Genomic DNA, 13,560 nt, shown 5'->3' with positions numbered 1-13,560 from the left:
GTGTGTGTGTGTGTGTGTGTGTGTGTGTGTGTGTGTGTGTGTGTGTGGGTGTGTGTGGGTGAAGGGAACCTTCGTTAGCAATGGGTCAATTTACACGCCATTACTGTTTGGAGCTCTAAAGGTAGTCGGTTCTCTTTCTGCCTACTACCCTCTTTATTGACCGCTTAACCTTAAACTGGTCCAGAGCCAAATATACTTTATAATGAACTATCCCTACAACCCCAAAATAATTATGGTCTGTTTTACACTAATCCTTATGTTCATTTATCCAGAATACGTTCGTTGCATATTTATACTAGGTTGAGTTAATTTTAATAGAATAAATCGAACGATGAAATATTTATTTTTAAAATAACAGGAAACTTTTCTGATATTGAGTAAATACCAAATTGTAGTATGACAATTTAAAAATTATAAATTTTGTGCGTGGTAGTTAAACAAATAACAACAATGAGTTAAAACAAAAAAGACAAAATAAAACTCAATTTTATGAAATTTTGGCAATATATTATATAATATTTTACTGTTTCAGCAAAATTAATTTTAATTTTATAAAAATGCAAATACTTGTGCTAGTAAATCTCAAAATAATTTAAGTTTTTAACATTGGGCATGAGTTCAAAAAGTTATTTGTTCTAAACTGAAATTAAACTTAGATTTGTTGAAGTTTACAAAATTTAAGCATTAAGTTAATAATAACTTTTATTTGCATAGAGTCATACAAATATATTTATTATATATATATATATATATATATATATATATATATATATATATATACCTACTATACACACATAAAAATATATTATTGAATAAATTGTGCCTAATGGTAAATCATATAATTATTCTCTGCTCTGTCTATACACTGCTGAGTGTTCAAAATACTTCCATTATGAAATAAATAAATAAACCTTATTTTTAACTATCCATCAGACACAAATATAGTTCAATTTAATAAGGATACATAAACACAGATATTGCAAAGGTGATACAAGTTCCTTGATCTTTGGTAGTGTGTTACATGTACCGGTGAGAAATAACATTATTAAATATTATAATAACACTATTTTAACTTATTATGTGATATGAGTGTGTCTCCTACGTCATTACGCGTTAGTATACAACAAACGTATACAACAATGTAGTAACCCTACGGGGTCCGAATTGCAAAGAATTGTGTGGGTAGGTATTTTTTCTTTTTTTATTACTTCATAGGGCCCCAAGTAGTTTAAATTGTTTAAATTCGTGTTTCTTCTTGTGATGACCCGAAAAATAAACTATATATATGTATTATATATTTATATATTCAGCAACAAATATACTTCTTTTTGAATTTAAATATTAAATATTTAATAATACGTGTACGATGAACGGTTTTCAAATGTATTGAAAGTATTACTTCATACATATCTGTGTATAATATGAGAAACGTCGTCACCGATATTTCAACTTAGACATATCTTTAACGACTATTCCAATATTCTTGTACATCGAAGACAGTAAAAGAAAACCATAAAGAACAATAGAATAGTCAAAGTCTTCTGACGAGACTTCTGCAAGAAGTACACAGTACATTATAATTGCGTAGCACTCCAGTGTGGCAAATATGTTTTTGTGTACCGAAATAATATCACTTCATCAAGGACCAGTTGGAATTGGTTGGGTCACTGTTCGTAAAAAAAACCCATTAAATTAAATATAGGTCTATTAATTGAATTAAATCAAATAAAATAAAAATTAAAACAAATTATCAACTACGGTAACCGGTCATTATGGCGAAATCCATTTCGGTGAATTATTTTCGACGGATGTGTATATTGACGAATAGACATATCGGCAAATGAATATATCGAAGAATAGGTAATCGACAAAAACAATGAAACCACGAAACCGAAGATTTACCGGCTAAAGTTTATCTTTAAAAAATAAGATTTAAAAATTTTAATTCAATATTATAATATAATTCAATGATTTGGTCAATAAATACTTTATTAAAAAGGATGTTCTAGAAAATCTAATATATTTAATATATTATATTCTATAATATATACTAAGAGTATCTACACTTAAAAATTTAAATTCAATATTTTATAATTCAATAATTTAAAATTTAGTATAAATTGAAAAGTCAATATTGTACGCAAAAATTTTTAAATATGGTATTATGTCTTGATTTGAATAATTTTCCACCTTCGTTTTTATACTTTTTGTGGTTTTTTCCATTTTAATTTTTGTTTATCTTCTTTGCCAGCCATAACGTGTGCCACTTTTAATTTAGCTAGTCCAACCTTCTTTTAAAAATTTGTTTTTAATGAATTTTGACCAATATATCCGTTTGCCGATATGTCCTAAATACATCGACTACACATAGGTTTCTTTATGCTAAAAATCGTAATTAATTGTAAAAGTAAATCCATACCAATATATGTAAAATAATTGACACCGGCAAGGCCCTGAGATCTTCGTAAGGATATATCGCAGTTTAGTATGACTATTGTATTTAGATTACATATACGAGATACGAAAGCGATGATAAAAAAGTGCATTGTAAAAGTCTTATTGCTGACGGGAACTTGGTATAAATTGTACACATTGGACTAAAAACTGTGTAGATACCTATTTATTTTAATTTACAAGTTTTACCACTATAATATTTTATTAAATATTTTTAAGTTGTATGAATAATACAAATACTATTACCTCAATAATCATCTCAAACAATGATGTAGGTAAATATTATTTATAATAGTGAGAGGGGAGTATTTGATATATTTATGATATATTTAGGTAATGATTATTTTTATTATTACCTATCCATTTTACTACCTTAGCTACACCACTGAGTCAGTGGCATTAACCTTAACCCATTATCCCAAGATGGTTGCATATTATAATAGTCACTTAAACACAATAAAAATCAGTGATGAAAATATTTTTTACAGCGATTGTTTCGACTAAATACGATTAGGGCGACGTTGTAAAGAAATTTTTACTTTCTTAAAGTAAACATCCGATTCGTAAAAAGCATTCAAAAAAATTAATATTCGTTCTGTGAATTCACCGTTTTATTTTTTATATAACGTCTATGAAATCACTAGATTAATAAAAATGTTATTATCGTTAACCCTTTGCCCAATATCCATATTGGGCAATTTTGTTTAGATACGAGAATTTAAATAAATATGAAACTCTAACCTTTTTATATTAATTTTAAACATGCAATTATCTTTGAAATAACAAGAATTCAATAATTTTTTGATTTATATGTGTAAAACGATTTTGGTCGAATACACTTTTAAGCTACAAAAATAGATATATGTATATGTATAATTATTTATCAAATTGAACGATTAAACATTCTCTTGAAATACGTACAGACCAAGCAACATTTTTTTGGCAACATATTGTTAATAATTTTTCCAACAAGTATCTATGTTTTTCATTTAGAATGGAAAACTCAGATACAAGCAACACGTAACAAATTTCTTTGATATCATACCACCCAATTTTGATGATATCCATCAACTTGTTTCCCATTGTTGGGATACTTGTTGATAATATTATTAGCAACATGTTGCCAACAAAATGTTACTTGACCTGTACGTTGATCATTGTTTCATTATATTTATTGACATTTAGTTATGTTATATAAAATTTAAATACAATACAATATAGATATGTATACATATTACAATTATACTCGTATCACATATAATCTTAAAAATATATATATACGTATTTCAAGTAAAGCTAAAATACAAGAATATATTTAATGGATACATCAGGTATTTATAATGTGAATACGATTTTACTGAAAAAGGCTAATTATTTAATTTAAAGTTTTTGACGAACTGTAGGAAGATATTTATTTCTTAGAGTGTAATACAAAACGAATATCTACTTTATGAAGTTAAAAAAAAATAATGTGTAAACATTTTCGAATTTAAGGTATCAACATTTTTTATCTATATAACGTTCAAACCACGAAAAATGTCATTTTGCTAAGTTTTTGACATATCTTAAAGTATGGTACAATATCAAATATCAATTTCGGATGAAAAAATTATTCTGTGCATTGTACTCTATCATTAATTCGTTATAAATTTATAAGCACACATTTTTTCCTATACAACACGTCATGTACAATAGTAAAAATTATTATCGCCAATTATCTATGAATAATGTAGAATTAAAATTTAATGTTCTTAATACTTCTAAGCAAGTTTATTTTGAAAACTATATAAAATATATCGGATTTATAAACTTTATTTATATGGTATAATTAAAATTTTTTTAAAATTATATTAATTATAAATGTTGTCATTGTATAATTTTCTAGGTTTTATCGACCGATATCAATTATTATTTTTCTAAATATTTTAAATTATTATTTAACTTATTAGTCAAATACTTTTAAATTATTGGAATTGTAAATTCAGCTTCATTTTACTTGGAATTTGTTTAAAAAAAATTTCCATCCCTTGTTATTTATAGTGCATTAAAATCGTGGAAACAAGATTAGATTCTGTGACTTGATTTATTGAATGACCATTTGAGCCTTATTTTGGCAAATAAACAATTTAAACTAGGTGAATATACTATATTATTTAGTTTGAAAAAAATACATCTCATTACTAAGATTAATATAAAACGACAATTGTATAGCCCCGAAATTCACCAATAAACATCTGCAAAATTTGTTAAAAAAAAACTAAAATTAAAAATTAATAACTTAATTTTATATATATATATATGTATATATTCTAAAAAGATTATTATTTTTTTGTCTATTGAAAATAATTTTTATTTTAAATAAAAAATAATAATATTACGTTTATAATATGATTTTAGTAATCAAGTTTCATTATTTTACTTTCATAATTTATAATTAATAATTATTAATAACTATTTAATGCAGTTTATATACTAAAGTATGAAAGAATAGTATAAGACAATAAGTATTTTGTATATTAAACACAACTTCAGTTTTATGATTTCATGTGTTTTAAAAAAATTAATACATTTTTACTATGGTTATCTAAATAAAATAAATATCAACATTAAAAAAAAACTATTTTATTTTATTTCATCAATCTATTTTTTATTTTTGTGTATATGTATACAGTATTCTTATTTAAAATACTTAAACTTTAATTTTATATTTAATCTATTTTTTTAAGCCTAATGTTTATTTTTTCAACTAAACCAGTCGAAAGTCTTTGTGAATGTGATACAATAATATGTCAGACAAAAAATCTTTTATTTCAATATTTTATTGATGTTGATATTATAAGAAATTATTAAAACAACTTTATTATTATAACTTTAAGTTAAAAACATATTGATATTAATAATTTTTTTAAACTTGAGTAAGAAGAAAAATATGTATTGGGTTTACAATAAACTTTTTTTTTCTTTTTTTTTCTGTAAACAGGTATTTAAATAGTAAATTGTTACCTCAAGTTATATATATATATTCAAATTTTTCAACCTTTAAGAAGGTTTTATTTTATCTTCGACTCAAATCAAATATTATATATTATCATAAAAAAAAAAGGTTGACTAGGTGTTCACACATAAAACCAAAAAGAAAAATTCAAAATACTTGGTCACACTTATTACCAGTGTTGGGATTTGATAAGTACTTTTTTTATCTAGATAAAGATAAAAATAGCGCGACAAAAAATTATCTTGATGAAGTAATAAATAACTAAATCAAAATTAATCTAGATAAAGATAATAGATAAATAATTATTTATCTAAATAAAAAATAATAATTTTTTTTAGTACTTTAAAGCTTACTTTAGAGCAAGGGCGTCATATAAGTATTTGCTAGGGTCAGGTTACTGTTTAGGTTATTGGTAATGGCTATAATGTATACAATGGATACCACGAACTATAGATATTCCATAGAGTAATAATTTGATGAGTAAATATTTGCAAAGTATATTTAATGTTTTTTCATATTGCTTAATAATGATAGATATTAGAGCATAATATTTATCACTATATTAACTAATAATAGGGGTCCCACCGGTCTCGGGAAAATTAGTCAACCTTCTTAAGACTATTAAGTCAAAATAGCCATGCCACCAATGAATTTACATTACCATTGTCATGAATAGTAGCCGTAAATCTATTTTACATAAATAGGTACATATTATCATTGATTATAGAATAAAATTATTATTAATATTATTCCTTAATCAATGGTATAATTAAATAAGATTGATATTATTAAAAAATTCAATACCTGATCAAAATTTTGAGACGACTCTTTTATTGAAATTAAATAGGTGTTTTGATTTACCTGACTATTGTATTGTTTTATTCGTTTTGATTTGAATAAAGTTAAATAATATTATATATTTATTTTAATGTTTTGTATCCGCTGTATACATTTATTGTCTGTATAATTTTACAGTTAAATTTTCAGCTACAGTATTTATTTTCAATTTTCATACTGTTATTGAACATTAAAAAGAAAACTTTTTTAAAATTATATTTATGATTTATGATTTGTATGAAAAATTATAAAAATAAACCATACATAAATTACCCTAGATTTTATATTTGAGTGCTTAAAAACAATTCCAATAAAGAAATGTATATTTTTCTACTCTAATTCGAGTTCAATAAAAAATATTCTTGAATAAGATTTTTCTGCTTATTTCTTATCATGAATATTAATTGAGTACTGTTGTAGATGTTTAATATATATATATATATATATATCACTTATATCAGCACTTAAAATATTTTATTTATTTATTTATTTTTTGTTATTAACTTAACTTAGGTATTAATTGTAGTTAAGTTAACGATATTTTTCAACTAAATTTTTAACTTAATTGATGTAATGCTCATATGAATTAATTTAATCGTTAACTTAATTTAACATGAACTCAATTAATTTAACTTATTATTTAACTTATTTTAACGGAGTTAAAAAAATATCATTAACTTGCCCAACCTTGTATCTTACAATAGCACATGTTATCTATTATTTTATATTTTATTTTAATATAAAATAATGAAAGATGATGCATATGATCATAGACATCAAGGACCATCAACTCCTAAAAAACACTTTTATATAGTGAATATCTATCAAAAGAAGAAATACTGAAACATTGTCGGAAAAAATTCCGAATAGATTGGTTAAAAATTGACATATTTAAAATTATTAAATTAAATTAATATGGAGCTTATTACAAATTTTGATCAATTATTTTGAATCAAGTTACATTGATATGGGCCTTAATATGTTGTATGACGAAATATATAATTATATTTGTTCCATATTTAATTAATTAGGTCTTTCATGGAATTAATTTGAAATGAAAATCAATATTATTTTATTAAAATAAATGTTATTAAATCTTCAAATACCCATGTAAGTTTCCATATATTATGCGATGTGATAACTTTAATAAAATAATTGATGATCTGCAGTTTAAAAACTAAACAATAATTGTTGATATTTAGGGTTTTAAATCTGAGGAATTTTGCCAGCACGAAAAACACTTTCTGCCCTAATTATCCATGGTATATGTTTTAATTACTTATATAAAAACTTCAAACTACCAATCTAATAATTGAAAATTCTAACAATATGATACTATACTCTTTATTCTAAAAGCTATCTACAAAATTTAGTTTTTCTATTAAATAAATGTTCACATATTAAATTAAACAAGAATCTTATTATTGTAATATAATAGTGTCATAATAATATAATTTGTCGATTAAAAATTCTATAAGACATAACTTAGTACCTATTTATCGTCAAATTAAGTAAACTTTTTAGTTAAATGAAAAGCAAACGAACTTTCTTTAATTTTTCAACATTAAAAATAAATATTTTAAATAAATAGCTTATGATGACCGCAAAACCATTAACACGAAACTTTAATTGGGTGGAGTTAATAATAATAACTTACATATTATACGTGTGTGCGATTGTCTTGAAGCGTTTAAACATTTATCTATTTCCTATTAAAATAACTACATTAATTTTGATAAGCTAATCATTTTACTACGAAAGTGCTTATTTTAAACCATCATATTTTTTTTGCGCATAATTTGTTGGCTAGTATTGTACTAGTCCGCATTAATTAACGTGATCATCAACGACGCTCACCTCAAAATATCCTGTTATACGAGGATATCAGTACAATTACATTTTTTACTTGCAGGGACATGATTATTCACACTCTGTTCTTTTAATTATAATATTTCTTTTATATGTATGATGAACAGAAAATATCCTAGGTATTTTTGGAATCACTGTATGTTGTTATAATTATTCGATAATTTGTTCCCCTGGTGACGAATCGAATTGATTAATATCAAACTGATGAATCGTATATTCGAATATAATACTTATTAAATAATATTTTTTACGTTTAATATTTAATTTATTTACTAATTAATAATAAAGTAAGTTTCTATTAATTATTGTAGACCAATACATTTTGACTGAGTATACCTAATGGTTTTTGTGTAAATATCATCTGTTTAAAACTGACTGTCAAAGATAATAACGCATTTTTAATAAAATGTACTTAAAAAAAACAAATTGTTTTATAAAACAAAAAAATATTTACATGATAAATTATGCAGTTTAATGATTATTTTATAGCTATAAATCACCCATATACTAACAAATAACAATCGTCTCACTAAAGCCTTAATTTAAAAATAAATAATTAAAAATACATATATTACAATTTTTAATATTACTTAATATTAATTTAAGCACATAGGAATTGTATGTGTTACAAATTCCTCCTTCCCAAAATGTTTTTAATACCAGTCTACAACAATAATATGGTAATTTAATGTATCTACAGAGAGAGATAATATATTATTTTCAACGCCTAACCAAAAATGTAATAAATCTTAGTTACGTACCATGTTTTACTTATTTTGTGAGCCTAATAAATATTTAAAAATAATATACAATAATATATACTGACAGTGATATTTTCGAATTGATTATCTATGTTTTATTTTTATGAAATATTTTGAACAATAACCTACTTAAATTATTTTTATAAAAAGTACGTCATTATGAACATTTAGTTTACAAAGAATTTCAATATATTTAAGAAAAAATAAAGGGTAACATACTATTCAATAGAAAGCAACATAATAAGTTAATAGGAACAATACAATGCTATGTTTTTCTAAACATACACACATGTATTATTTTCATTGAATCACAAAAGAAACTAACATCTAAAGTTCTAATAGTACAGAAAAAATAAATGATAGAAAAATAAATTATGAGTTAAGTTGTATTATATCATCAATGACGAAAAAAAGTTTTTTGTTCAAAAAATAAATAGTCGCTACATAACCTCTTAAAATAGAATCTAAAAAAATCAATTCATTTTTGTGTTTATCAGTAGAATAATAGTATAATGACAAAAATCGATACTTGAACTTGAATTCACCAAAAATATTAACACCCATAAAAACCCTTAACTTATATTTGAATTATATCATCCGTAGGACTTAAATATCTTCAAATTATTTAACAATTGAACGAATCCTATTTTGAAAAAAAGATATTATTTAAAACAATAATTACTGTAAAAATAAATAAAATATGTTGAACTTTATTATTATTTGTATTGTTGATGATAATTATTTACTTATTCTCAGTATGCTTATAATTAAAATCTAATTATATTTTAGTAAAAATAAATCATTGATACTTGGTCAGATAAACAAATATTTAATACCTGAATGATCATAAATAAACATGAATAATAATGAAGTATTCAGAACACGTACATTAATAAATTATAATATAAATCTAAACAAAATATTAATTCTTTATTTTTAATTAACTCTCCATGTTAAAATATGATATTGATATTATGTAGCTACAGAATGATTTCATATTAGAAATGTATCTCAGCCTTAGAATGAATCATCAAATTTCGAAAGCGATTTAGAGAAAAGTTTTTCTATCACAAAGTAATTGGTATAAAGTGATGTCAAATAGGATTTTGTAGCAGCTTAAAAGATATTCATGGTTGAGTCTTACTGTTTTCAACTTTTTGTATTAACATGCACTTTATTCTTCTAATATACGATTTATCAGTAAGTACTTATCCAGTAGATAGTAATAAGTAATACAAAAAATATACGATACAATTTCGTACTGAAAATTTTTTTATTGACAAATGTAGTGGGGAAATATTACGTAATATAGTCACATAAAGTTCAAACAACGGAAATTAATTTAAAATCGGTGTATACTTGATCCCTATAATAAAATAAATTTAAATTAAATAAGGAATTGTATTATTGTATATTCAATTTGTTTCGTTATGTAATCGTTTTAATTAAATTTTTTTTTAAAATATATGAAAGTTAAATGTAAAGTAATTCGATCAAAACTACAAAATATAACGAAAAAAATCTGAAATTTACAGTTTATAGCTATTATAAATTATACATTTTTATAAATGCATTTCAATTTTCCAAATTTATAACAATATAACAATATAATCATGATATTACATTTTATGTGATATTTAATTCAATTTTACATAGAATAATAATAGAAAAATGTATATTTATTAACATAATATTAAATGTTGATTATTTTAATGAATTGGATATTTTATTAAAAAGCTTTCATATTGAAGGTTTTTTACAATAAATTAGTACAAAAAAAAGTTATTCAATTTCAAATCTGTGTAAATATTGGTGGTTGTTGGGTACTAATACAAATAAAAATAATATAATAACATAATAACCACAAAACTAACAATTGTAGAATTATTTTACAATAAAATACTTAAACTACTTATTTACTTCGAAATTTTGTCAATTATTTACTCTTTAAATAAGTATCGACGATCTAAAAATTATATTTGTTGAAAAAATAATAAATTATAATTGTTCTATATTTCGTTGCAAATACGAATAAATAATTAAACGTTTCTAATAAAATGAAAAAAAAACCGTCAACAAATTTGTTAATGTTTTTTAATTAAATACTCTTAATTAATACAATAATTTGATAAAATGAAGAAGAACATTAAATGAGTACTTTGGTAGTAATTAAAAATGTAGAAAATAAACACCACTCATTAACAACTCAAGAAAAAAAAAATAATTTTCAAGACTTGCTACTTGTTGGGTTATTTTAATATACCTGTTGATGTATATATATATTTTAACTCAACACATTTCAGTTATTTTTTTGTATAAATTTGTACAAGTCCGCATGTAATCAGTACCTATTAAATTACTTATTTATTTATATTATTATCTTAAAATTAAACATTTTTCATAAACCACGATAACTCTAACTGTAGTTTTTTTTTTTATCGAAATTATGTACATTATGTTATTTGAAATTTGTGAAGAATCAGGGACATATCATATTTTTTTCAATTAATATCAATTTGACTTTTATTTAACTTGTAAAATAAATTATGTTATACAGACTAATCGATGCATATTTTATAAAATACACATTATAATAGGTTGTTTTGAATTTCACAAGTATTATTAGGCTGATTATACAAATCAAAAATATGTCTTTTTAATGGAAAAAACTCAACTGAGTCAATATATTTTCGTAATTAAGTTGTTAATGCCCATTTAGAATAAATATATTCAATAGCAAATATAAATCATAGCATTCAATAATGATTCTACACGAAATATTGCTTTATAGGCAGTTCTTATAAATTATTTTCAGTTAAAGGTAAAATAGGTATAAAGGTAATTAAAGTATAAAAAATGTTAATCATCAACTTTAGAAAAATTCAAAATAATTTCAAGTATTTTAAATGAATCATGTATAAAAAATTTCTAATCATCAAAATTAAAGTTTTATTAAAATATTTTGATTCTATAACTTTTCATTTTAAGTACATTATTTCTGGCCTTTATATATTTTATCATTAATATTTAGGTTAATAGTTAAATGAAAATCATATATAATGCTTACAAAAATAATCTTAACTATATAGCAGAAAATATACTTACTCTTAATCATTAATATAATTTATGTAATAAAATACTGAAAAATGTAATTCAAATTAAAAACTATTAAATGGTTAATATATTTTATAATTATTAATCGATTTAAGGTTTACAAAATATGGAATGAAGGTTGGCTTTGTAGGAACAATATGTATAACTAATCGTCAAAAATAATGAACACGAAATCAATAAAAAATAATCAAACAAACTAATGGTACTGATAAGTAACAAAACTGTTCTTTTATTTATGCCAATGAGAACTACAAGTTTAACGAAAAGGAAATTACCTGTTTCCTTTATTGTGTTAAATTTGTTTGATGTTAACATGATATAAAAAGTTGTTGTTTCAATGTTGTTTATCAATGATTCAAATAATATAAATCTTAATTAAAAAAGATATTTTTTCAGTTGTAAAAATAAACACTAATTTTTAATAACTGAAACTAAAATATTAATGTTATTGAAATAAAAAGCAATTTTACTATATATAGTTATTTGATACTATATAGTTGAATGATTAATGAAATGGGTAAATTGAAAAATAATTAGAAGGTATTTAAATTGATAGTTTCGAGTAAATACAAATGTATATTTGAATACGTTTCCACTAATTTCATTTTATTTTATAATATTTCTTGAAAAACTATATTTTTAATTTACTCTTTAAGCCACTAAGGATATAATATAATATGAAGTATAAAATAGTTATAATTTCAATTAATTGGCTTCACCCATTTCAGTTGTATATATTTTTAGTTCATTATTTAAAGATTAAAAATATTTTCCAAATAAGCTATGTGAACTTAGAATAGATCATATTTTTAAAGATTAACCATGATTTAATATAAAATATATAAGCAATTTAAAAACTCACCATTTTTTTTATAGAAAATCAATTCCAGTTTTAATTCAGCTTTACATTCCAATGCCTTTTCAATTTGTGTAACATGATCATCGCTTGTATCTGGACCAAAGAGAAATTTACAGGCACAACCTTTCTGCATAATTTGTGCCCGAGCAAATCCTGTGAGTTCGCAGAATCCGTCGGAACAATACACTATAGGATACAATGATGGCACTTGAGCATTTCCGAGTACGAAATTACTATCTGTAAGTGAAAAAAAAAAAATATTATTTTAAACAATTATTCAACAAATTGTTATTAACAACTTTGAAATGTTTATTATTTATTATAAATTATACATTTTATACGGTGAGATATGAGATATTGGGATTAAGAATATGGATTAACAAAACGAAGATACTGAGATACAGTATGTTCTGTCTTTCATAGCTTCACTCTTAGATAGGACTAAAAAATACATAATCTTTAAACATATGAACACAAAATTCACTAAAATGTGAAAATTTACATTTACATTATTATGTATATAACATAATTGTATTATAGATCCAAACATTTAAAAGTATTATTTTAGATTATATTATGATTATGAAAAATATTTCTATATATTAGTATATAGTATATTACGGTCCATTTGGAATATTCGATTTCGCTGAAGCAAATTTTGTCAACTAAAT

At 22.8% G+C, this 13,560-nt stretch overlaps 1 protein-coding gene across 7 annotated transcripts in view; it reads right to left on the bottom strand.

Moving 5' to 3' along the window:
* LOC112680296 (potassium voltage-gated channel subfamily H member 8) overlaps positions 1 to 13,560 on the bottom strand; it is a 201,275-nt gene that overhangs the window by 93,730 nt on the left and 93,985 nt on the right. For all 7 annotated transcript variants that reach the window (XM_025550339.1, XM_025550346.1, XM_025550341.1 and 4 more), the window contains exon 3: positions 12,893 to 13,126. In XM_025550339.1, coding sequence (XP_025406124.1) covers positions 12,893 to 13,126 — 234 coding nt within the window. The remainder of the gene's footprint in view (positions 1 to 12,892; positions 13,127 to 13,560) is intronic.

This window comes from Sipha flava, unplaced genomic scaffold (assembly GCF_003268045.1).
Source record: "Sipha flava isolate LNK unplaced genomic scaffold, YSA_version1 176_pilon_pilon, whole genome shotgun sequence".
Lineage (NCBI taxonomy): Eukaryota > Metazoa > Arthropoda > Insecta > Hemiptera > Aphididae > Sipha > Sipha flava.
This window is presented reverse-complemented; position numbering and strand designations above follow the sequence as displayed.